This window comes from Xenopus tropicalis, chromosome 9 (assembly GCF_000004195.4).
Source record: "Xenopus tropicalis strain Nigerian chromosome 9, UCB_Xtro_10.0, whole genome shotgun sequence".
NCBI lineage: Eukaryota > Metazoa > Chordata > Amphibia > Anura > Pipidae > Xenopus > Xenopus tropicalis.
Window position 1 is genome coordinate 60,577,581 of NC_030685.2, and position 27,069 is coordinate 60,604,649.

At 40.9% G+C, this 27,069-nt stretch overlaps 1 protein-coding gene across 5 annotated transcripts in view; it reads left to right on the plus strand.

Annotated features, from left to right (window-relative positions):
* rbm44 (RNA binding motif protein 44) overlaps positions 1-27,069 on the plus strand; it is a 50,949-nt gene that overhangs the window by 19,263 nt on the left and 4,617 nt on the right. For 3 of the 5 annotated variants that reach the window (XM_018097550.2, XM_018097552.2, XM_018097551.2), the window contains 13 exons: positions 219-325; positions 2,224-2,301; positions 5,257-5,311; positions 11,210-11,340; positions 13,696-14,945; positions 17,779-17,822; positions 18,793-19,096; positions 23,442-23,467; positions 24,233-24,302; positions 24,451-24,502; positions 24,809-24,979; positions 25,227-25,303; positions 26,059-26,132. In XM_018097550.2, coding sequence (XP_017953039.2) covers positions 219-325; positions 2,224-2,301; positions 5,257-5,311; positions 11,210-11,340; positions 13,696-14,945; positions 17,779-17,822; positions 18,793-19,096; positions 23,442-23,467; positions 24,233-24,302; positions 24,451-24,502; positions 24,809-24,979; positions 25,227-25,303; positions 26,059-26,132 — 2,439 coding nt within the window. Of the gene's footprint in view, positions 1-218; positions 326-2,223; positions 2,302-5,256; positions 5,312-11,209; positions 11,341-13,695; positions 14,946-17,778; positions 17,823-18,792; positions 19,097-23,441; positions 23,468-24,232; positions 24,303-24,450; positions 24,503-24,808; positions 24,980-25,226; positions 25,304-26,058; positions 26,133-27,069 lie in introns of those variants that run through there. The other 2 variants (XM_031893218.1, XM_031893219.1) reach the window with 2 other exon arrangements.

The following is a 27,069-nucleotide window of genomic DNA, read 5'->3' on the forward strand; positions in this document are numbered from 1 at the left end:
CTTCCCCCAGTAAAAGCCCCTAAATTGAGAGAGCACAGAATGTTTACAAAATGTCTGGCACTTAAAGGGTTAAGGGGTAAATATAACCTACCTGCTAAGGCAGCCCATTTGTAAGCAATCATACCCAGCAGATCCTACCATTATAAATTCTCACATTGCATCATAATTCTTAACATTCTCATGGGATGATGAAATAAGTTTTCTTACTTAATCTTTAGGCAGGTGGCTGACATAGTAAGCCAACATGGGTGCCTTGAAGTCAACAGTAAGGAGATTTTGGGATGGTATATAATGCTTTCTGAGGAAGATCGTAGAATAATTAAAGGTATGTATATCTTGTTAGTATGAATATTCTGTCTTCAACCCCAGTTTACCTAGTGTTTGAAACATTGTATGGGTCTTTTACTATTGGAAAAGCACTTTTCATAGTGCAAAAAAAGTAAACCTTATTTTTTTTCTCCCCACTGCCTTGCTCTTTTTGTGATCCTCTGCATGTCTCTGAACTTTGTATTGAAGCACAGATATCTGAGGCCACCCCAATGAATATTCAGCTGCCTGCATTCAGCAGAGCTGTATTCATGAAGGGACAGTGAATGTTTGGAGAAGGCACACAAGCATTTTTTTTCTCTATCCATTGTGAGGTGCAGAGTGCAGCCAGTCCCTGCATAGACGTGTTCTGTGTTTTTTTTCACTCTTTAGGCTAATGGGACACAAGTTTCTCTGCTTACTCCTTAAGTGCACTGACTATCATAGTTTTGGCCTGAGTGCGGCTACACAGAGCAGAAATGCATGCTTTCACAGTTTTTGAGCCATTCTTAACTCTTTGGGGCTGATTTACTAACCCACGAATCCGACCCGAATTGGAAAAGTTCCGACTTGAAAACGAACATTTTGCGACTTTTTCGTATGTTTTGCGATTTTTTCGGATTCTGTACGAATTTTTCGTTACCAATACGATTTTTGTGTAAAAACGCGAGTTTTTCGTATCCATTACGAAAGTTGCGTAAAAAGTTGCGCATTTTGCGTAGCGTTAAAACTTACGCGAAAAGTTGCGCATTTTTCGCGTAAGTTTTAACGCTACGCAAAATGCGCAACTTTTTACGCAACTTTCGTAATGGATAGGAAAACTCGCGTTTTTACGCAAAAATCGTATTGGATCCGAAAAATTCGTACAGAATCCGAAAAAATCGCAAAACATACGAAAAAGTCGCAAAATGTTCGTTTTCAAGTCGGAACTTTTCCAATTCGGGTCGGAAAAAAATCGCAAAACATACGAAAAAATCGCAAAGTACCGATCATTACGAAAAAAACGCAATCGGACTCCATTCGACCCGTTCGTGGGTAAGTAAATCAGCCCCTTAGTGTCAGTGCAGCTACATGTGTAACTGTTGCGTTAGGGGAAGATATATATCTTACCTGCTGCTCTTTATAAATGTGCTTCCAGTACAACAGTCCTACATTAAGAAAGGGAGAAGGATTTTTCCGTGTCGTACTCAACCGCATGCAGAGATCAGGAAGGCAGACTAGTTGTGCAGCACATAAGCTCTGCTTTCCTCCCCTTTCGTCTTTTTATCTCGTTTTGCAAATTTCGGCTGTCAGAATTCCTCCATAGTGGGGGACTAGGACACTGGTTCACATCCTAGATAGGCTGCTTCATGCACTTTTGTAGTTTTACAGCATCATGCCAAATTATTCACCCCCTTGTAGTTATTTCTCTATCTACATAGATTTTAAATCAATTTTGACCACGAAAATGTATACGCATTTTCGTGCCAAAATCCTTTCTCTGTATGCATTTGTATGTGCATGTAATATATATTATATATATTCCCCCCCCAAACCCAGTGCTTTCCATAAAAGGAATTAAAGGAGATGAAAGCATTCAAAGTTAAATTCTTTATAAATCACCTTTTTTATATGTGGTGCACTGTATTATGTGAATAACGTAAGCACTTTTTGAAATGTAATTTCCTTTAAGATATATGTATGTGTGTGCGTGTGTCCTTATCATCTTTGATAAAGGTTCAGAGAAAAAGTGAACAGGGGCTGAAACTTTGGAATACACAGTAATGAAATAACTTCATTTTGAACATTTGAAACATAATCTGGAGTGCTGATCCTTTGATGAATTTGTTACACATTGATCTAGCACTCATATCTAATTGGCTATTTGAATGTGGACCCATCTAAAAAATTTACATGTTGTTTTTTTCTTCCATTTAGAATCTGGTTCCCTTCATAGATTTCTACAAGACAATACTTCCGTTCTCCAAGTAAAGGACAAATGGGTGATGCTTAAGGGTAAAAAAAACATACTCTTGTGGACTCATTAGATAGACCCTTGCATTTCAAGTACTTGAAGGCCCTTGAAAAGCAAATTTATAATCCCTAGTTTAAAATAACCGGCACATAGCATTTATTTTAAAAGCCTGGAGCAATGACATGGGAGCATTTTGAGTCTTTTGCCACCTGCGCTTTTCAGCAGCACAAAGATGCAGCCCATAATGGGTAGAGTTCTGCCTCAGCTGCCTTTAATGAGAATAGCTTGTAAGCACTTGTTAGCTGAATCTAGCCTCTCTCTTAGACTAATATCAGACCAGGCGTATGGCATATACGCAAGCGTTTTTCAGCTTGCCAAAAATATACGCCATACGCCTGGTCTGACATTAACCAAATATGATAATCCTTGACTGATGAACCTGAAAACACACAGACAAGCAAAAAAAACTCTTGTCAAGACTTGATAAAACTGTTAAAAAGGGATTTATTATTAAATATAAAATTGTTTTCATGGTTTTATCAAGTCTTGATTAATGCTTAGTATTAAAGTTGTTGCATTATTTCTGAGCACACAGGCAGTTTAGTCCATTTAGTATTAGAGAGCTGAAATGGATGGTTCTTACTGTGTATTTCTATAAAATGAGAAGAGATAAAAGTAAAAGCTAACAGAAAAACATCATGAGCATCATACAGCTGAATCTCAAGGGCTACAGTGCACAGAAGAAGCAAACTTATTTGAAGGAAGAAAGGTAACTGGAGGAATAGAAAGCATTGTGGGGAGATGATTGCAAGGAAAGATTGGAAAGGAAGTAGGTGGGGAGAAAGTGTTGGAGAGGACATGGAAAGAGAACAAGGACAGAGCAGGGGATGAGATACAGTGGCTTGCAAAAGTATTCGGCCCCCTTGAACTTTTCCACATTTTGTCACATTACAGCCATAAACATGAATCAGTTTTATTGGAATTCCACGTGAAAGACCAATACAAAGTGGTGTACACGTGAGAAGTGGAACGAAAATCATACATGATTCCAAACATTTTTTACAAATAAATAACTGCAAAATGGGGTGTGCGTAATTATTCAGCCCCCTGAGTCAATACTTTGTAGAACCACCTCTTGCTGCAATTCCAGCTGCCAGTCTTTTAGGGTATGTCTCTACCAGCTTTGCACATCTACAGACTGAAATCCTTGCCCATTCTTCTTTGCAAAACAGCTCCAGCTCAGTCAGATTAGATGGACAGCGTTTGTGAACAGCAGTTTTCAGATCTTGCCACAGATTCTCGATTGGATTTAGATCTGGACTTTGACTGGGCCATTCTAACACATGGATATGTTTTGTTTTAAACCATTCCATTGTTGTCCTGGCTTTATGTTTAGGGTCGTTGTCCTGCTGGAAGGGGAACCTCCGCCCCAGTCTCAAGTCTTTTGCAGACTCCAAGAGGTTTTCTTCCAAGATTGCCCTGTATTTGGCTCCATCCATCTTCCCATCAACTCTGACCAGCTTCCCTGTCCCTGCTGAAGAGAAGCACCCCAGAGCATGATGCTGCCACCACCATATTTGACAGTGGGGATGGTGTGTTCAGAGTGATGTGCAGTGTTCGTTTTCCGCCACACATAGCGTTTTGCATTTTGGTCAAAAAGTTCCATTTTGGTCTCATCTGACCAGAGCACCTTCTTCCACATGTTTGCTGTGTCCCCCACATGGCTTGTGGCAAACTGCAAACGGACTTTTTATGGTTTTCTGTTAACAATGGCTTTCTTCTTGCCACTCTTCCATAAAGGCCAACTTTGTGCAGTGCACGACTAATAGTTGTCCTATGGACAGATTCCCCCACCTGAGATCTCTGCAGCTCGTCCAGAGTCACCACGGGCCTCTTGGCTGCATTTCTGATCAGCGCTCTCCTTGTTCGGCCTGTGAGTTTAGGTGGACGGCCTTGTCTTGGTAGGTTTACAGTTGTGCCATACTTCTTCCATTTCTGAATGATTGCTTGAACAGTGCTCCGTGGGATGTTCAAGGTTTTGGAAATCTTTTTGTAGCCTAATCCTGCTTTAAATTTCTCAATAACTTTATCCCTGACCTGTCTGGTGTGTTCTTTGGACTTCATGGTGTTGTTGCTCCCAATATTCTCTTAGACAACCTCTGAGGCCGTCACAGAGCAGCTGTATTTGTACTGACATTAGATTACACACAGGTGCACAGGTGTTTAGTCATTAGCACTCATCAGGCAATGTCTATGGGCAACTGACTGCACTCAGACCAAAGGGGGCTGAATAATTACGCACACCCCACTTTGCAGTTATTTATTTGTAAAAAATGTTTGGAATCATGTATGATTTTCCTTCCACTTCTCACGTGTACACCACTTTGTATTGGTCTTTCACGTGGAATTCCAATAAAATTGATTCATGTTTGTGGCTGTAATGTGACAAAATGTGGAAAAGTTCAAGGGGGCCGAATACTTTTGCAAGCCACTGTACATGAGGGAAGTGAAGTTGTGAAAGTGCAGCGAAACAAAATGGATGCAGGGGCATAACTATACACCTACAGGCAGAAGTTTAACTATGCCCCCTCCCCAAGCCACTCAAACCTATGGCCTCCACCTACAACTCTCAACCATAGCCTCCCCTCCTGCAGTTCATTCTCCTGGGGCCCCTTCTATGACTCACAAGATACTTGTGCAAATAACACCAATGGGGCCTTGAACCCTGTCAGTGTACTAGAATGGGCAATGTAAATGTTCTTGAACAGGAATTCACAGATTGTTCACTGGGTGAATTTGCAAGTTGCGGGTTCCCATTGAACCCCAAAGAGTTGCAGCTTATACCAAAGGTCACCTCAGAGTTACGTGACCTTTATAAAAGCACTCGGTCTCCAGCTTTTTTTTTTATATGGTTATGTAACAAATCTGTGACTTCTAATATCTAAATAAATTACAGTAGGATGTACATTATCCACTATATTATATGTCTCTTTTAGGCTTCCTCTGCAAGAACCTGAAAAAATATTCTGCAAAGGGGCACAGCTTAAACAAGTAAGTGAAGGGACTGGTGTATCTTAAAGGAGATGTCAACACTAATTTTTATTTCAGTTTTAAGGCATAGGGAACCTTACCCACACCTGAACCGCATTAGTTCCACACCCCCAATATGCTCCTACGGTCTGCACTGCATTCTTCATGTCTTTGCTTCTCATTTCACCCGGCAGTCATTTTGCCAAGGTGACATCATCAAGCGTGCATATGTGTTCCATGTGCGCATAGCCCCTCTTGCCTGACCTCTTGAAATTATCAGAATCATCTGAAATGAGCATGCTCATTAAAAACGGATTAGAATTGCACATGTGCACTGTGACAAGAGACAGGCAGAATTCTGAAGGGAGTGGGGAGAGGGAGTTACAGAGCTGTGCAGAGGGAGAAACATCAGGGGATCCCTGCTTTTGAGGGACCGGAGTGACAGGCATTTAAAGAATTCTGTGTGGCTTTTTTCACTGCTAAAATTTTTGGTTGGGGGGTTGACATGTCCTTTAAAATTGCTTCTTACATCATTCCAGCTGAGAAAATAAATTGTTAAAACATGGAATATGTTTGAGCGGTACATATCTTTACCACTAGTTAAAAATACATAAGAATAAGTTGACCTCATTGATTTATTTCATATATAACGGTGTAGTTACTATATGTTGGAACTAATTTGGGACAAATAAAATAACTGAAATATTACACATAATATAGGCTTAAAAAGACAAACCAAGCAAGTTTAGTTTTGGAAAACTTTTCTGAAGACAGACAATGCTATCTGGAGGCTAGATTAACATCAAAAGGATCAGTACCCTGGATTAATCCCTGCTGGGTTTTATGTAAGGAGCATTAGGCTATCTTTTAAATGCAACACAACACGATTTTGGATGCACTAATGATTCAGTCATCATAGAGAATCTTGACTTACTGCTCCTGAGCAGTAAGTCGCCTACAGTAGCAGAAATTTATCTACTAACTAACTTGCTCTGTAGGACATTAGCCTTAAGGAGGGTTCCTTACATAAGAACTCAGAGATGGAATTACAGATTCCAACAGTTGTGGAAGTGTGTTTGACAATATGACAGACTGGTAATTAAATCTTGTACTCTTGCAAGGGTCCATCTTATTCCAGGATAAAAGCAGTAATAATTGCCCAATTGAAAAATGATGAAAACAGCAGCAACGTTGCTTTTGGCACTTGAGTAAAGATTCACATTTTTCAAAACAACCGGAGTGCTGCTGTTTTTATCATTTTTGTATTTATTTGCCCGGGCAGTGGGTACAGCGTGCACCTGGGGCTACAAGAAGCTATTTTCACTGTGTAAGCACATGTTAACTGATTATTTTTGTTTATAATTGCCCAATTGATATACACTAAGACATAACAGAGCCATCTAGCCAGCACTTCTCGTTCTACTTGCTGCGCTCTTCTTGGCAAATGCTTAAAAAGCACCCTAAATACTCTTTGATTTTTTTCAATAACAGTACTGACAGGGACTCATTTTTCATATAGGTATCCTTGGAGTCCTCTAGTGCCTATATAGTATATATAAGTGCACATAAAGAAAAGGGTCTGCTGCAAGCAACACACATCCAGGATAGCAAGACCTTTTGCACACGTGCTGTTTGCAGTAAGAAGGGTGTGAGCTAAGTTCTGGTGACTAGAGCAGCACCCAGTCTTAATACAGCCCTGGGTGCTGGTTCATTCAGGCATTTCTCATTAAAATCAATTAAGCGATTTCAGACACTTTTTTTTAGCCAGATGCAAAATTTTAAGGGCACCTATCAGAGGAAAATTGTGCCATCATCATAATTTTCTCTTGCAGGTGTCTGTGAGACACAGGGACCATGGGGTATAGTATCTACCAGCAGGAGGCAGGACACTAGAAGAGGAAGAAGCCCCTCCTCCCTGCTACTATACCCCTTGTCACTTCCTGAGTGAGCCAGTTTTTTCTAGTGTCCTCAGGAGACAGGATCCTCTAAGCCTTTTTCTGACTATCTGCGGCCAGATTTAATCTGGCACCAGGGGTTGTCCTATAGGGCCTCACTAGAGTTCCCTCAACAGGCTTCCCCCTACTTGGGACCTAAGCACCGGGGCCAGTAAGCCTCCCATGGAGCGGCCCATACAGGAATCCCTGCCTCTACCTCGAGTGCAGAAGCTGTCCGGTGTTTCTTCCTCCAGTACTCGATCCCTCAGGTCAGTCCCTGCTAGCCCCTCTGTCAGCCCTGGTTCAGCCTGTCTTGTCAGCCCTGCAGCCCATGTCCTCCTCGCCACCATGCCCTCCTGTGTTCCACCGTGTCCCTAACCTTCTTGAGACGCACGACTCTTCCAGCTCTGCTGACCTCCCAGACTCTCCTACAGGCACAGGGACGGTGCCTTATTAGGGGGACAGCAGGAACGGGCAGGGCAGGGCTGGGACTTTGACTGGGCTATCAGGCCAGGGCTGAATCTTATAGGGTTGGGGGGCTTATACTCTCTTGAGTACTGTGTGGGGTGACCGATTCTGCCTGGAAAGCATTACTGCATTAAAGCCAAATTAGGGAGGATCAATCCCTAATTGAGGGCGAGATTTCCTCCGATGGGCCGCAGGATTCTGATGACATAGCCAAAGCTTCACCTGAGGCTATCAATTTACTCATTGCTTCGGTCATGTCTTGCCTCGACCTCAACTCCAGAATCTACTCTAGAGGCATCTTCCAACCTCTTCAATCGCCACAAAAAGATTTCTTCCGTTTTTCCTTCACACGACCAACTGGTTTCTATCATCCAGTCGGAGTGGGATCATCCTGAAAAGCGTTTTCAGGCCTCTCAGCGTTTTCAACGCTCTTATCCTACAGGAAACTCTGGATAAATGGTCTACCCCCCCCCCGTTGGTGGACGCTCCGGTGTCCCGCCTGTCCAAGAACACAGCTCTTCCTGCCCCGGACTCCTCTTCCTTCAAGGACCCTATGGACAAGAAGATGGAGGGTTTTCTCAGAGCCACGTTCACTTCCGCGGGGGGGGAGAGCCTAGGTCCGGCCTTGGCCTCAGCTTGGGTCTCCCGGGCTGTTCAGTCCTGGTCTAACTCCCTTCTTGAGGGCATCTCCTCTGGCTCCTCCAGACAAGAGCTGTCTCTCCTTGCCTCTCAGATTTGCGATGCCAATGAATACCTTTGCGAAGCCTCCCTGGACACAGTCCAGGCTATCAGTTGTACTTTAGCTCTTGCTGTAGCGGCACGCCGCTCGCTTTGGCTTAAGCTATGGTCCGCCGACATGTCCTCTAAGAAGTCTTTTACCACTATTCCCTTCAAGGGCAAACTTCTTTTTGGGCCGGAGCTCGACAAAATTATTAGTCCGGCTACAGGAGGGAAGAGCACCTTCCTCCCCCAGCCTAGGAACCGTTCATGATTTTGCAAGGGTCGCTTCTTTCGTCCCAGGGGCTCCAAGGTCACCTCTTCCAGGGACTCCGCAACCCAGAACCCCTCCGGCCATCCTAAGTTTCAGACGTGCTCCAGGTACTCCTGGCAGGGCAGACGCCCCCAAGCCAAACCCGCAGACAAACCCTCCTCTGCATGACTATCCCAAGGTGGGAACTCTCATTCCCGTAGGAGGAAAACTTTGTTTTTTCCACGAGGCCTGGCTCCATCTCACTTCGGATCCATGGGTGCACAAGGTTGTATCTTCAGGCTACTGCCTCGAGTTTCTGTCCAACCTGCCAAGCAGGTTTTTCATGTCTCGACTGTCTCAGGACCCCCTCAGACAGTCCGCCTTCCTCTCCATTGTCCAGGACCTGCTGGACAAGAGAGTGATCATGCCGGTACCCCCAGGAGAAAGGTTCCGGGGATTCTACTCCAATTTTTTCCTTGTCCCAAAGCGAGACGGCTCCTTTTGTCCGATTCTAGATCTCAAGCAGCTCAATACCTTCCTCAGTTTCTCTCGCTTCAAAATGGAATCACTCAGGTCGGGGATTGCAGCCATGGGCCCCAACGAGTATCTAGTGGCCCTGGACATAAAGGACGCCTACTTCCAAGATCATAGCGGCTGCGGCGGCATCCCTCAGGTCTCAGGGGGTCTCTATCACCCCATACCTGGACGACCTCCTTCTCAAAGCCCCATCTCCCTCCGCGGCGACATCTCAGCTGAGCTTGGTCACAGCAACTCTGACCTCTCTGGGCTGGAAGATCAACCTAGAAAAATCGCGTCTCAACCCATCCTGCCGGATGCCCTTCCTGGGCATGATCTTCGACACAGCAAAGGGTGTTCCTTCAGAGAAGATATCTCGAATCCAAGACCTGACTCGTCCTCTGATCCAATCCTCATCCCCGTCCATCCGCTTTGCGATGCAAGTCCTGGGATCCATGGTTTCCTCCATAGAGGCTGTGCCCTTCGCGCAGTTTCACCTGCGCAAGCTCCAGTGGAACATCCTAGATCAGTGGACCCACAACAGCCTGTCCTAACGGATTCTGCCCAGGATGAGACTCTCTCTCACATGGTGGCTCAACACGTCTCCCCTAGTCAGGGGACGTCCTCTCCAGGAACCACACTGGCGCCTTTTCACTACAGACGCCAGCCTCAAAGGCTGGGGAGCAGTTCTGGACCATCTCTTGGCCCAGGGGACTTGGTCGAAATCCGAAGCCCGTCTTCCCATCAACATTCTGGAGATCAGGGCAGTTCGCCTGGCTCTGCTCCCAGGGCTGTGTCCCACAGACACCTGCAAGAGAAAAGGAGATTTTGTGATAACTCACCATTAAATCCTTTTCTCTTAGGACGTCTGTGGGACACAGGGCTTCCCCCCCCAGAAGCGGTTCTTCTGAAAAGTGCAGTTATTTATTTGTAAAAAATGTTTGGAATCATGTATGATTTTCCTTCCACTTCTCACGTGTACACCACTTTGTATTGGTCTTTTACGTGGAATTCCAATAAAATTGATTCATGTTTGTGGCTGTAATGTGACAAAATGTGGAAAAGTTCAAGGGGGCCGAATACTTTTGCATGCCACTGTAGTTCCTAAGAGAAAAGGATTTAACGGTGAGTTATCACAAAATCTCCTTTGGTAATCTCCCACTTTGGCTTTATTTTTCACTGCTGCAAATTTCTGCACAAGCACTGTACCTAAGTGACTATTTTTTACTTAAATAGCAAAGAAAGGGACCCTTTTTTAAACAATGATTGTATTGGGAAAAGCATATTTTTGTGCAAGGTCCTACCACCTTGGTTGGATTTTCCACAAAGGTGGACAACCCCTTTAAAGGGGCAATTCTTCATTAACATTTACTAAGATTGACTTGTTCTTATCTTTCTAGTGAGGTTTTACTTGTATTAATTATGGTTTGGAAATTATTTATATTCAGTCAAAAAAGATTTGTCCGAATAACAAACCAAATCCTAATTTGCATATGCAAATTAGGCTACTGAAGGGATATTTTATTTATTTATTTCTTTGAAACTTCTGTGTTAACATGACCAAAAGTCCCATGATTTTAAGGATTTTGCTCGGCCGGATCCAAACCCTGCCAAAAATTGCCGGATCCTGGCTGAATCCAGAACCAAATCCTGGATTTGGTGTATTCCTACCAATAATACATGCTGTTTGATTCCAGTGTCAATAACTCCAAAGCGCAACAATGTGGTTCTCTGTAATGCTACATTTTTCTTGTTATATTTAGAATTTGTATTGCTTATCTGACTCTAAAATTGATGTTTGTTTTGAGTTAATTGTTGTTGTTTAAACAGTTGTCTGCTGTAGATTGTAAATTCACATGGTGTGGCCTGCCGGTGGCATAGAGTTGACTGTTCCAAATTTTGTTTTTGATCTGTTAAAATATGATTTCAACTAGAATACAGTTGTCAGTGTTTAATAAAGTGAATTTCCATGCAGTGTGGAATGATGGTCACTATATATTTTACTGACAATTTTCTCTGTTTACCTTTTAGAGCAAATCAGGGAACATTCCACTGTGTTTGGTCTTGTGAAAACTGTGGCTTCATTAACAGCCTTGATATGGCAGTTTGCAAACAGTGCCACAGTGCTGCAAAGCAGCTGGAGCAGAGCAGTGTCAGAGCAGGTGAATCACTTATGTGTCTAGTTTTCTATTGTATGTTTTATAACAGTATGTATTGCAATATGTTAGACAGGTCTTTTTTGTAAACTTTTTTTTTTTTAGCAGGTAATTTAGTATCAGTTATGGTGAGGTGTCTGATTTTAGAGGTTATATTTGCAGGTCCGGATTTTTGGCGAGGCCATAAATAAATAAAGGGGAGGCATGCCACCCAGCTGCAAGTGAAATGTACTCAGATAACAGAGAATTGGGGATGGGACGTGCAAAAAAAAAATATATATATATACAGTGGTGTGAAAAACTATTTGCCCCCTTCCTGATTTCTTATTCTTTTGCATGTTTGTCACACTTAAATGTTTCTGCTCATCAAAAACCGTTAACTATTAGTCAAAGATAACATAATTGAACACAAAATGCAGTTTTTAAATGAAGGTTTACGTTATTAAGGGAGAAAAAAAACTCAAAATCTACATGGCCCTGTGTGAAAAAGTGATTGCCCCCCTTGTTAAAAAATAACTTAACTGTGGTTTATCACACCTGAGTTCAATTTCTGTAGTCACCCCCAGGCCTGATTTCTGCCACACCTGTTTCAATCAAGAAATCACTTAAATAGGAGCTACCTGACACAGAGAAGTAGACCAAAAGCACCTCAAAAGCTAGACATCATGCCAAGATCCAAAGAAATTCAGGAACAAATGAGAACAAAAGTAATTGAGATCTATCAGTCTGGTAAAGGTTATAAAGCCATTTCTAAAGCTTTGGGACTCCAGCGAACCACAGTGAGAGCCATTATCCACAAATGGCAAAAACATGGAACAGTGGTGAACCTTCCCAGGAGTGGCCGGCCAACCAAAATTACCCCAAGAGCGCAGAGACAACTCATCCGAGAGGCCACAAAAGACCCCAGGACAACATCTAAAGAACTGCAGGCCTCACTTTCCTCAATTAAGGTCAGTGTTCACGACTCCACCATAAGAAAGAGATTGGGCAAAAACGGCCTGCATGGCAGATTTCCAAGGCGCAAACCACTTTTAAGCAAAAAGAACATTATGGCTCGTCTCAATTTTGCTAAAAAACATCTCAATGATTGCCAAGACTTTTGGGGAAATACCTTGTAGACCGACGAGACAAAAGTTGAACTTTTTGGAAGGTGCGTGTCCCGTTACATCTGGCGTAAAAGTAACACAGCATTTCAGAAAAAGAACATCATACCAACAGTAAAATATGGTGGTGGTAGTGTGATGGTCTGGGGTTGTTTTGCTGCTTCAGGACCTGGAAGGCTTGCTGTGATAGATGGAACCATGAATTCTACTGTCTACCAAAAAATCCTGAAGGAGAATGTCCGGCCATCTGTTCGTCAACTCAAGCTGAAGCGATCTTGGGTGCTGCAGCAGGACAATGACCCAAAACACACCAGCAAATCCACCTCTGAATGGCTGAAGAAAAACAAAATGAAGACTTTGGAGTGGCCTAGTCAAAGTCCTGACCTGAATCCTATTGAGATGTTGTGGCATGACCTTAAAAAGGCGGTTCATGCTAGAAAACCCTCAAATAAAGCTGAATTACAACAATTCTGCAAAGATGAGTGGGCCAAAATTCCTCCGGAGCGCTGTAAAAGACTTGTTGCAAGTTATCGCAAACGCTTGATTGCAGTTATTGCTGCTAAGGGTGGCCCAACCAGTTATTAGGTTCAGGGGGCAATTACTTTTTCACACAGGGCCATGTAGGTTTGGATTTTTTTTCTCCCTAAATAATAAAAACCCTCATTTAAAAACTGCATTTTTTTGTTTACTTGCGTTATCTTTGACTAATAGTTAAATGTGTTTGATGATCAGAAACATTTTGTGTGACAAACATGCAAAAGAATAAGAAATCAGGAAGGGGGCAAATAGTTTTTCACACCACTGTATATGTTTTTTGTTTGTTTGCTTTTCTTTAAGAGTGGACCTTCTCTGAGTTTTTTGAATAAAATAGTGTCATACAGAGTGGATATTTTGTAGTCTTGATTGTCAACTAGACAAATAGTGTAATTTGTTGAATAATCCATAGTGGTTTCCCTTCTCTGCTAATTACTAAAGAAAAAGTACATTGATATCTTTATTAGAGGGGCCTCTGATCCTATTGTTACTCTGTATGCCCTTGTTGGTTATATTTCTTTAGGATCACTTTGTTTAAATTTAATGTGAAGCACTGCATAATTTGCTGGCGCTATATAAATATATTATGATGATGATTATTTATTATTATTTTACATTGTACATCATTAAAGTGTACTATGTGTCAAATTCTGTCTTGGCTACTAACTACAAAGCTATCGGGTTTTCATTGCTACTAATAAAATACAAATTTTTGTCTTGACAGATGACTTTGCAAATTCTGGCAGCAAGATTGGTGATTTAACTGTAGACAAAAATCTGACACAAACAAAAAGCAGAAGCAAAACAGCAGTTTGCTCTGAATTGATGTTTTGTACCAGCAACATAGAAAATTTTGTGTCAGAAGAAAACTGTCAAAAAAAAGCGAATACTCTTTATGGAGGAAGTCAAAATCCTACGGCCTTTGAGCAGAAAAAAATAGAAACCTGTATACTAAAGAAGGCTTCAAAAGGCATACAGGAAAGTGATGCAACTAAGCCTGTTCAACTAATGGATGACCATAAACTCAAAGAAAAATATGTCATATCTAACACTAGCACGTTTAGGTCTATAGAGAGAATTTATGCAACAGTTGGTAAACTGCAGGAGAACCCTGCTGATGTGCAAACGGATACTTGGGACACAGAGAAGTGGGAAGATTTTGTCCTTGCTCCTGATTCAAGGCACTTATTCCAGTCAGAGCCCCATAGGAAATCCCCAAGTATTTTCAGCTATTCAGAAGTAGAAAGTCTGGATATTTTGAGTGAAAAGGAAAAGCCCCCTGGGCCACATCAATATCCGTATGAAAAGCCGAACAATTCTATCTTACATCAGCACAAAGAAAATGTACCCAACGCTTGGGATGTATTGGAAGACTCAGGAATAACAGGAGATCAAGTGTTATGCAATGAGTCAGGCTGCAAAGAATGTCATGAGGACCTTGGACAAAAAGAAAAACCTTCACTTCTACAAAAATACCTCACAGATTATATTAAGAAAGATGTTAGCCAAGAGTGTTTACCTGGCGACAATTTTGATGATTTCTTTTCTGTTCGAAGTAGCAGCTGTTGTAGCATTTGCAGCAACTCTAGTTTACCTTTCTCACTCGATGATCTTAATGATACTGAATACTGCTGTTTTGAAGAGGCAGTGGATGGTCATTCAATTCAAGCCTTAAATACACTTTCTAAAAAACCCGAGTGTATGGTAAGTGCAACCTCCAGCAGTGGAAGTGCCACCTTCATTCCATCCACCATGGTGTCAGAAGGTGTGAATACTGAAGTGACTGGTTTAAACATACCGGGTTTAGAGGAAGCAAGAGCAAATAGTAAAAGAACTGTATCCAGCAACACAGTACCCTCATGGATATTAAGCTGCGTAACCGAGGAGAAGGAATCTCAGACTATTAACACAGAAACACAACATGTTTCTGTAAACACCGATTTATCACTAGCTTTTTGCAGCACCACGGCTCAGGTGGGAAATTTGTTTATATAATACTATAACATTTTCTTATTCAGTGCAGTGCTCCCCTTTAACCTGTCACTTGTAAAAGTGGCCATAAATAGGCAGATTTTTAGCCGCTGATTCGGCTCCTTCAGTCCAAATCGGCAGTTTATCTGCCTGTGTACGGGGCACTCCAATGGGCCTACCTGACAATATTGATCAGGCAGGTTTAAAAATCTTGGTGTGATGACCCTGTCATTGTGATCTAAACTTTTGGCCCTAGGGCCAAGGATCTTTTAATGCTGGGAAGTATTTTTATACATTACATTACATTAACATTTATTTATAAAGCGCCAACATATTCCGCAGCGCTGTACAATAAGTGGGTTACATACATTGGACATACAGAGTAACATATAAAGCAATCAATAACCGATACAAGAGGTGAAGAGGGCCCTGCCCAAAAGAGCTTACAATTTATACATATCTGTTTCATTGCTAGTTCACCACTAGGTGAAATACCTAGTGCTAGATCATATTTAGAAAATAGATAATCATATCAGCTATTTAAATATGTAGTTTATTCTGAATTTGCTTAACTTAACAATTTTCTTAATAGAATAATGAAGTTGCTTCAACAATTTTAGAGAATGAAACACAGAAATGTGGAATGCAAATTAAGCTATTTTCTTTCTTTCTAACTGTGTGTGTACAGGTATAGGACCCATTATCCAGAATGTTCGGCACCAGGGGTATTCTGGATAAGGGGTCTTTCCATAATTTGGATCTCCATACCTTAAGTCTACTTAAAAATCAATAAAATATTAAACCCAATAGGATTGTTTTGCATCCAATAAGGATTAATTGTTTCTTAGTTGGAATAAAGGTACTTTTTATTACTACAGAGAAAAAGGAAATCAATTTTAAAATTCTTAATTATTTGTTTAAAATGGGGTCTATGGGAGATGGGCTTTCCGTAATTTGGAGCTTTCTGGATGACGGGGTTTCCGGATAACGGATCCCATACCTGTATATACATTGACATGTAGAGATGAAATGGTTAGTAGTTTTAGATTTCATGATGAGAAAAGCCTATAAAATAACAAAAAGGCACTTTTGTTCCACAATGATACTTTGCCAAATTGCTAAATACCACATTAGTAGTTTAAATAAGTTCCAAACAAGACCAAAGTTGTTTTCTCTGCCGTCTCAGGGGGACACAGGTACATATGGGGTTAAGCTCCACCCTTTCAGGAGGCAGGACACTTGAATAACAAATTAGAAGGGGAGTGTCTGGAGCCGGCTTTACCCCTCCACTATACCCATTCCAATTACTATATTCCTTACAGCCATATCCTCAGACAGACGAGTATCCGAGTTGAGCGCAGTCTCTTGTACTCCTCCATTCCTGATCTTCCACAAGGATAAGGCGGTTCTACGCACAATCCCGTCCTTTTTACCTAAAGTGGTATCCTCCTTTCATGTGAACCAGGAGATCGTGGTACCGTCTCTATGTCCAGAATCCAAAAATGACAAGGGAAGACATCTGCACAGTCTGGATGTAGTGAGAGTCCTCCGAGCATATACTGAGAGATCTAAGACATTTCGGCGCTGTCAATCCCTCTTCGTAATTCCTTCAGGACCCTGTCGGGGTCAGGCAGCTTCCAAGAAATCAATAGCACGATGGATCAGCGAGACCATTCGACGAGCTTACCTGTCCAAGGGCAAGCCATCACCACATCGACTCAGAACTCACTCTACAAGAGCAATTGGGGCCTCCTGGGCGTGGTGCAACTCGGCATCCCTGGACCAGATCTGTAGAGCGGCCATCTGGTCCTCTGTACATACCTTCACTAAATTCTACAAAATTGACACATTTGCATCCGTTGTAGCATCCCGCAAGGTTCTGCACGCCGTCATGCAGTAATGTGTCTTCACGCTAAGTAGTATCCCACCCTGCTGTTATTGGGGCTGCTTTGTTAATTCCACATATGTCCCTGTGCCCCCCTGAGACGGCAGAGAAAATAGGATTTTTGTTACTCACCATTAAATCCGTTTCTCTGCAAGTCGAGGGGGGGGGGGATACAGGGCTTCCCGTGCATTTAAGTTTGTGACCACGTTGGTCAGTCGTGGGAGTAGTTCTCCTGCTACCTGTTGTACATGTTTTGTTAGTTTTCTACTATAGCAGTACTTCTTTGATTCAAACTGATTGGAATGGGTATAGTGGAGGGGTAAAGCCAGCTCCAGGCACGCCCCTTCTAATTTGTTATTCAAGTGTCCTGCCTACTGGAGGGTGGAGCTTAACCCCATATGTCCCTGTGTCCCCCTATCGACTTGCAGAGAAACTTTTGTAAGACAGTCGCAAATTGTGGCATGTCTTAAAATCGTTTTGCATTCTCCTTCAGTCTTTAATAGTCTTGCCTGTGGTGTCATTGTTTTATGCTGATTGGCTGATCCTTATTATAACCTTCATTAACTTTTCCACAGAAAGGTAGAAGGGAATTGGGCCTTGGGCATGGAATTTAGGCTTGGCTTCTCTAGGGGAACCCAAAACGCTGAATAGCCTGAACGATAAAAAGGCCACAAAGGCATATGCACTGGGCCATATATCAGTGCGGTAGTCTTTTTTCTTATTGGCAGCCTTTCTTTTCATGTGCATCTTGCCTGAATGGACATAGCAATCCAGCAGGTAAATTAATACCAGCCATCTTTACAAAACTTATATAACACTTTAACCTGTTATTTGGGGTTAAGAAATGGATATGGATATTTTACACTCCCAAGTTGTTTAATACCTATTTTGCTTAACCCTTTTTTAATGCATATGTGGGTAAATAGTTTTCTTTTTATGTATTTTCTTTAGAATATACTGAATGAACGAGCAGGTGATTCCTGTGGTAAGGATGGGTAAGTAGAGGGAAAATAAAGTAATGAATAAGGCAAGAAATATTTTATTTTATGAAGCACTTTACAGCAGTGGCACACGGGGAGATTAGTCTCCCCGCAATGCCATCCCACCGGCAAGAATGTAAATCGCTGGGGGGTCCGCCCAGTGTTGCCTCTAAAGGAAACTTCGGCTGACTTTGGGAAGTCGTAGCGACGCACATGCCATCCCACCGGCGATTTACATTCTTGCCGGTGGGAAGATTAGTCGCCGGCGGTAATGAAGATTTGTTGCGGAGCGACTAATCATCCCATGTGCCAATTAGAAGTGAAGATTTGCACCTGCAAAGATGCTCCCAGTGTACTTTTTTGCCAATTCACAACACAAGGTCTGGGCTGCTTTTAATTACCTGAGCTTAGGTATAGGGTCAACTATATTCATAGTGACTAATTCAGAGTGACATTTCATGGCAGATTGAAACAAGGGCTTTTCCATCATGTTTACTTACCTACTTAGCCCTGTAGTATCTGCTTTTATGACAGATGTAACCTTGTAATCTTTTTTTTTAATATAATAACTTCCAACAACCCCTAAGCTTACATCTTTGCAGGAGCACTGAGCATGTGCAGTGCCATGTGGTTGTAGCACCTCCACCCCTGTCCCTTATTCGTGATCTTTTGCTGACTTTTTTTTTGTATTTATTGCATTCACACTGTTATGTTGTGCGAGCATAAATGCAGAAAAATGGCGTTTCTGCATTTTTACAAGCCCTGTGTATGTTATTTACACACATATTGTGGCAGAGACTATTCAAAGTCAATTTATCAATATTGGAATATTGTCAGATAACTGTGTTGTCTACACAAGTTGTCATTTTGTAAAAGAATATTTTATGTTGACATTACACATGAAAATAATAAATAAATACTAATGACTAAATATGATGAGACTTTATATAGGGAACATTTTATACAGCGTTTTTTTAATCTTCAGTCTTGCAGTGAACTGGAAGGCAAAATCCAGAGATGAGTTAATGCGAAGAGTATTAAAGACAGAACTGCAGCTTCTAAATACTCAGCGTATGTTCTGTAGGCAGCTTTGCTGCCAAGCTCATCAGCGGTCTTTGGAGAAGCAATGCGCCCTCAGCCTGAATGGAGCATCATTTGAACAGTTAACAGAAACTTCTCCTTTAAACTTGGCATCTGTTTTTTCTGAAGTTGAAGAAATCTATGAAAAGATGAAGGCAAGAATACTTTCAGGAGTGGCTCTAGAGGACATGGTTCCTTTGTCTGCACAAGTAAATATTGGTTATATTATTCAGGTTTTTTCTTTTGTTTTCTAGAAGAGGTTTCTTCCAGTTACTGGTATACAGCTACCCTGTTTTCTTTAAAGGGGACATACAGTGTTTTTAAAAATCACCTTCATCGTGTAACTAGTGATAGTTTAAATTTGGTACTTTTTAAAATTACATCTTTACTATATGTCCCCATAGATCCAGACTTGACCTTGTCTGTGTTACAAATGAGTGGTGGGTCTACCCTAATGGTCCTTAATGGAAGCACATGAGAATTTGAGCACCTAGTCACATTTTTGCCTTTACACTGGGAAAGAGGAAAAGAAACTGTAGTTCCCTATTAGGTGCAGCTGGTTGCTCACCTATAGATGAAACTATTCAAAAGGCAGTTGTCCTCAGGAAATGCCAAATGAGCGCAGTAAAGTAACTCTAATAAAATGAAAGCATGTCTTTGTCCTTTGTAATATTTTTCTGCACATGAATATTGACTTGAGTTTTATGTATGCTGATTACTCCACCTTACTCTCAAAAACTATGCTTTTCTCTTTCTTTTGTATGCATTATGATTACATTCAGGTGATATTCACATAGGAATGCACCAAATACAGAATTTTAAGATTTGTCCAAACCCCGAATACTTTGTGAAAGATTCAGCCAAATATTGAACTGAATCCTAATGTGCATATGTAAATTAGGCTATGGAGAGATTTAAGAGAACCACACGAAATGTCACACAATTTTAAGAATTTGGATTTGGTTCTGCCAGGAACTTGGATTTAGTCGAATCCAGTTGAAAAAGGACAAATCTTGGCTGAATTCCAAACCATATCCTGGATTCGGTGCATCCCTTATATTCAACTACCTCAAGCGCTGGTATAAAAAGGCTGCATTAACTCTTTTACTGCCAACAACGTATGGGATACATCGTGGCAGTAAAAGGGCTTAAATGCCAAAGACGTGTCCCATACGTCGTTGGCATTTAAAGGCTGCTCTCTGCAGCGGCGGCATGTGCATGAGCTTCTATCGATGACAGCCCCCCTGGGCAACGTGCCAGGGGGGCTGTCATGAGGGTCCTGCGAGCGATCGTGTCGCAGGACCCTCCAGGAAGCAGCAAACGCGATAGCGTCTGCTGCTTCCTACTTCCCCCCCTAGCGCCGGCCCACTGGAGGAGGAGGCGATTGGGTCTTCAGGACAGGTAAGGAGTTTGTTTTTTTTTTAATTTACACACTTACACACACACTTACATACATTTATACACACTTACATACATTTACACACACACTTACAGCACACATTTTAGCAGTTTTTTGGTTTTTCATTTTTCACACTTTTATACACTTATTTACACTCATATACACACACACTATCACACAACTTTTACACACACACTTTGTTTTTTTTTTTCGTTTTACCACTTTGTTTTTAGTTTCTTTTACCTAAAAACTGTTTATTTTGACAGCGTGACTATTGGATCAGATATTCTGACCACTAATTACAGTAATTACATGTGACTTATTTTGTCGTTTCACTGATTTGCACAATTTTTGTGGTTTTATCGCATTTTATCCCTGTATAAGTGTTCCTAATCTGTTTTTAGCGTAGCTTTGCCAGGTGTAACTTTGGTGTACAAAAATAACTTCGCCTATTTTGAATTCATCAGAATGTGTACTTTCCACAAATATATGGTTTTCTGGGGGTCTGTGTATAGTTAGGGGGGTTACTGCACATAATACGCTGTCAGGGGGCTCTGTGAGCAAAAGCTGAGCTGGCAGGCGAGAAATCCATATGCGCTATTTTCATTTTGGGGTCAGTACATACCGCAGACTTTGGTATATCTATGCATATTGGGCATCAAACTATTCAGTAGACCTTAGGTGTTCCTATTTGGGGTGACTTGCCTTTGTATGCAAGAAATTGTGTGAGATAAATGCGGCAAATTGCAACATTTTTAGGCGATTTTCTGAAATGTCATAAAAACCAATAACTTTAGGAAAGCTTTGCAGATTGGTACTTTGGTGTAGAAAGGACTCTTTACCCTTGTTGAATTTGTCAGAATGTGTACTTTCCAAAAATATATGGTTTTGTGGGGGTCTCTGTATAGTTAGGGGAAGTTTCGGCACATAATACACTGACAGGGGGCTCTTTGTGCAAAAGCTGAGTTGGCAGGCGAGAAATCCTTATGCGCTATTTTCATTTTCAGAACATACCGCAGACTTGGGTATATCTATGCATATTGGGCATCAAACTGTTCAGTAGGCCTCTGGTGTTCCTATTTGGGGTGACTTGCCTTTATCTGATCTTTATCAAGAAATTGTTCTGATTGATTTTCTAAATGTCATATAAATCTGCAAACTTAGGAAAGTTTTACAGCTTGGTACTTTGGAGCAAAAAGAAATGTTTACCCATTATAGATTCGGGGGGATGTGTACTTTCCAAAAATATATGGCTTTCTGGGGTGAATGTACTTTTTTGTAGCATTATCCCAATGTGTTGATTTTGCAGGAGCTGAAATGATACATCATATGGGGGTATGTTCCCATTGGGGCCCCTACATGCCACATACTTAGGTAAACCTATACATATTGGGCATCATACTGTTCAGTGGACCCCTGGTGTTCAAATTTAGGGTGTTTTATCTTGGTACCTAACACTATGTGGGAGATAAGATGCTGCAAAGTGGAAGCTTTGAGGGGATTTTTGGAAATGTCATCAAAATTGCTAACTTTAGAAAAGCTGTGCGGCTTGGTACTTTGGAGTAGAAAGACATGGGTACCCATTTTAGATTCGGGGGAATGTATACTTTCCAAAAATATGACTTTCTGGGGTGAGCGTACTTTTTACTAGCTTTATCCCACATAAATGATGTAAATGTGTTGATTTTGCAGGAGCTGAAATAACAGAAATGATTGATCATATGGGGGTATGTTCACATTGGGGCCCCTACATGCCACATACTTAGGTAAACCTATACATATTGGGCATCAAACTGTTCAGTGGACCCCTGGTGTTCAAATTCAGGGTGTTTTATTTGGTTACTTTATGACCTGTAGGAGATAAGATACTATAGCCTGGAAGCTTTGAAGCAATTTTTTAAAAAAATCACAAATTTTGATAAAAACCAATAACTTTAGGAAAGCATTGCGACTTGATAGTTTGGAGTAGACAGACAGTTCTACCTATTCTGTATTCCCCAGAATCTGTTCTTTCCAAAAATGTACAATTTTCTGGGATAAACCTTCTGTTAGTGGAATTTTTGTCCTTGAAATCTAAAGTATGCAGCTTTCTGGAGCAGTGCTTTGGAAATTTGGTAGTTTACCGCTTGGAGTTTTTGACCTATACAAGTGACAAATCTCCATTAAACTATATATATTTGGTATTGGCACGTTCAGGAGACATGGGACTTTCCAAATCAGTTGTACCGTATTTTTCGGACCATAAGACGCACTTTTTTTCCCCCAGAAGTGGGGGGAAAAAGTCCCTGCGTCTTATGGTCCGAATATAGCCTACAGATATACTTTAAAAAAATGTTTTTACTTGCCCGTGTGGTCTCCGTGCAGGGCCCTCCTCTGTTTACCGGCGCTTAGCTGTGGCGCTGTGCGCATGCACAATGACGCGCATGCCCATACGCATGCGCGTCATTGTGCATGCGCACAGCGCCACAGCTAAGCGCCGGTAAATACAGGAGGGCCCTGCACGGAGACCACACGGGCAAGTAAAAAACCTTTTCTTAAAGTACCGGTATATCTGTAGGCTATATGCTGGTACAGATGGGGGCAATATGTTGGGTGCTGCTGGTACAGGTGGGGGGCAATATGTTGGGTGCTGCTGGTACAGGTTGGGTTTTAATGCACATAAAATATTTTAGGACACTATTTGTTTCAGAATCTTTTTTTCTTCATTTCCCTTCTCTAAAAACTGGTGCGTCTTATGGTCCGGTGCGTCTTATGGTCCGAAAAATACGGTATATTCGTGCATAAAATAATTTTTGTTTCTAGTATGTGTGTTTATATTATGGAAAATTTGATTTTTTTTGCATTTTTAGACATTTAGAAGCCTATATCTTGTTACAGAATTGGAATTACACAAAAATTCTACAATATTTTGAAAGCTTAGGTTGTTCTGAAAAAAACGATATATTGTTTTCCTGGGTAAACTAAAAGTCCCCCCGAGGAAAGGCCCCTAAAGTGAAACAGTGCAAAATGTTCAAAAACTGTCTGGCAATACAAGTTCCGCTTTGACCAAAACAGCTGGCAGTAAAAGGGTTAATAAAAAAGGGGTGAGAAGCTGCATGTTTTATATTTTTGCCCATATCAACAGATCAATAAATGTTTTACACTTTCTCTTGCAGCTTACAAAAGTGGATATAGCAGCAGAGTGAGTACCGTATCTCTGTGTATGTTTTTCTTGTTGCACTTCATTATCAGAGGGTACAGCGGTTGTTTAGTTTTTAGGACTTACATTGTATCACAGTATATAGGTAGATTTTTATCCCCCTGTGAATCCAACAGGAGAATTAAGGTGGCCATACATGGTCCGATAAAAGCTGCAGATGGGCCTACCGACCAAAAATTGCCCAGATATTGATTGGGCAGGTTAATAAATGCCATTGGGGCAAGTATAGCATTGGCTTGTTGACTTCTTCCTAATGGCCTATATCCTGTCAATGTGATTTGATTGTTTGGCCCCCCGCCAGATAATTGGATCAATCCTATATCACTCACCTCAAGGTGGGCATATCAGATACCAAATAAGCAGATCTTTATTCAGCTGCTGCAACAGTCAGAGCTAACGCAATATATGCTAAATTAAAGCTGTATATGTCTAATTTCATTGTTTTTACCAGACTGTAGTCATGTCAACCAGATTACACTGATTTATACAACCTTTGGGTCTAAAAGCCAAAATGACAGGATTGTAGAGAGGCTTTGGTGAATGGGCAGTCCTGCTACAAGTATGTTATCCTATGAATTCTCACCTGTGCTAATGAAGGACATATGCAGACTATTTTTGTAATTCTTGACAAACCTACAGGGTCATGATGTATATCCAGGCCAGAGCCTTGTAATTTGGTTTAAATGCTAATATCATAGTAGATGTTTAGTAAATAAATTCTGAATTGATTCATTCTTTCCTTTACAGATATCCAGATTTCCAGCCAAATGTTGAAGTGTTCAAAAGTATTTGTGATGGATTTGTTGACAAAAACAAGGTAACAAAATATGATCTTTTCTCATCAATTTAATTTGAAAATGATGCTTCTGTACTGATATGCAGATGCTTTCTGTGCTTTGTCTCCGGATTCTTTGAAAATGACACTTCTGTACTGATATTCAAATGCGTTCTGTGCTTTGTCTAAGGATACTTTGATAAGCAGTTTGCAAGCTCAAGACCAAAGTATAAAACAGAAAGGTTAGTTGCTCTGCAATTTATTGTAATATTGTATTGTTCTATTCATCTATAGTGCTTGCTAGGGACATTTTTTTTTTTGTTAAAAAGTATTGTTTGCTATGATATGTGCCCTTTAATACAAAAACATATTCATGAGTTGCAAATGCACTATAATGTATTGTAGATAATGTTTCTGTACATGTTAACATTGCCCAAAATATTTGTTTTAAGCTACTGTATGCATTAAAAGGTTTAGTAGGTAAGTGGGAATGTCTGTTTTGTAAAATCTTAATACCAAAAACCTACTTATGAAAATCCTCTATCTAGATAATAGCCCAACTTTAGATGCCACTGAGGATTGGTTTGATGCCCAGGAGAATATTACAGTGGAATGTCCCAAGGATTTGTCAGAATGTATCAAAGAGCTGGATAAAAAAGAGGATGTTTCAGAGGATAAAAATGCTGTGATTGTTATGTCAAGTGACTTAAGTAAGAAAGGTAAGGATCTTGGAACTGCATCATGACATGGGGAAATATTTTATGACTATTCACAGTATTCCGCTTTCTTCAGCCAAATATTTGTTAACTAAAAGCACTGCTACTTTACTGGTGTGCAGCATGTATGAAATACAAGCAATTTTATGGCCCAATGTGTCATTTAAATGTTCCCTAAACATATGACAGGAACTGGAAAGTTTAACCTTCTGTATCTAGTTTTTTTACTTTGCACTTTTTTCCCTTTTAGAAACCAAAAAGTCTGCCTCAAGCCAATCAAGATGTGTATATGTTCATGTTGGAAATATAGCACATTCTGTTACAGAGGTAATAAGTACAATCTAACAATGGTATTTCAGCAAGTTGCAGTAGATACAGTCTCAAGACATGTTGCATTTCTTCAAGGGAGCACAAGGGGGATACTGATGTTTAATAACCTATCATGATCTTTTCAATAATCGGTAATAATTATTCAAAATTCCAGGGCTGTGGGGTCGGAGTCGGAGTCAATTTTGGGTACCTGGAGTCAGAGTCGGCAAAAAAATGAACCGACTCCGACTCCTACTAAATTTAAATGGGAATTAAAAAAAAAAAAATAAAGCAAGATTAAATGTCCCAATTCACAAACAGTCATAATTAATTACTTCTCTGCTATAAGAATAAAGCCCAATGCACGCAGTGCATAAACAAACGCGTTGAGTGACCATGAAGCATGCTTTTCATTGACCGTATGAATGTATAAAATACATTAGCATAAAAACAGAGGAGTCAGAGTCGGAAGTATCAAACTGAGGAGTCTGAGAATTTATCTACCGACTCCACAGCCCTGCAAAATTCAATAATTTGATGCATGATAATGTATAACTGAATCGATTAAAGGTTGTGCATTGTTTGGTAAAATACCTTCAGTATAACCAGTGTTTAAATGTGACTTGTCTCTTATTCATTCATCAGAAAGATTATAAATCAATGGAGCACAAAAGCTTTCATTGGTTCTGGATGTTAGACTTATTACCGGCACTAGAGAGGGTAGTAGAATGCTCAGACCATCTGACAGTTTTTGTTTCCGGTTCTGTTCACAGGAGAATTTGTTGATGCATTTTGAGAAGTACCATGTGTGTAAGGTTTTTCTTCAGAAACTATCCATGAAATCCAGGTACTGTTGCTGTATGCAGAAACTTTGTTTTTATGTCTTGTCTCTTACATATATGAATTCAAATATTGTACAAAGGCCCCCAGAGAATCCAAGTCACCTTGCCATAAGAGGAACATTGTATTGATGTATCTCTACCAGGCTATACAGCACCTTTTAAAGCACATATTAACATTGACATTATCATAAATGCATGCTCTCAGAATGACATTGGAAGCTAAGGCAGTACATGTCAATGGAAGTCTAAAAAGGAGCCCACACCAAAATCATATGTATCTTTTACTGAATCCCTGTCTGATACCATTAGATTCGGTGTGTATATATATTTATCTATAATATATTTTAAAATACCGTATATACTCGAGTATAAGCCGAGGTACCTAATTTTACCTAACAAAAATGGAAAAACCTATTGACTCGAGTATAAGCCTAGGATGGGAAATGCAGCAGCTTCTAAGTTTCAATAATCAAAATAAATTCCAATAAAATTAAGATCTATCAATCTTACTGAACAAATACGTGCAGGGAATCAGTATGCAAGATGCCAGGCTCCCCCCTATTCAGTGTGAGTTTTACTTTAAGAAGTTCCCCTCCCTCCCTCCCTCTGTCTCTCTGTCACTCACTGTTCGGTTGCTTGCCTGCATCAAAGAGCTCTGCCACACAAAAAGATAAATAGCAGGCCAGTTAGAGCTTTTCCGTGCATGCCTGCTCTCCCTCCCCCTATTACTCACACAGACACCGGAGCTGAAGCAGGGAGCGTGTGATGTCACGCCGGGGGGCGGGGCAAGGAACCAGGAAGGATCGGCACGGAGAAGAGAGCACAGGGAATCAGATAGCAGAGGATGTTAGTTGGAGGGACTCGAGTATAAGCCAAGGGTTAATTTTTCAGCACATTTTGGGTGCTGAAAAACTTGGCTTATACTCAAGTATGTACGGTAAT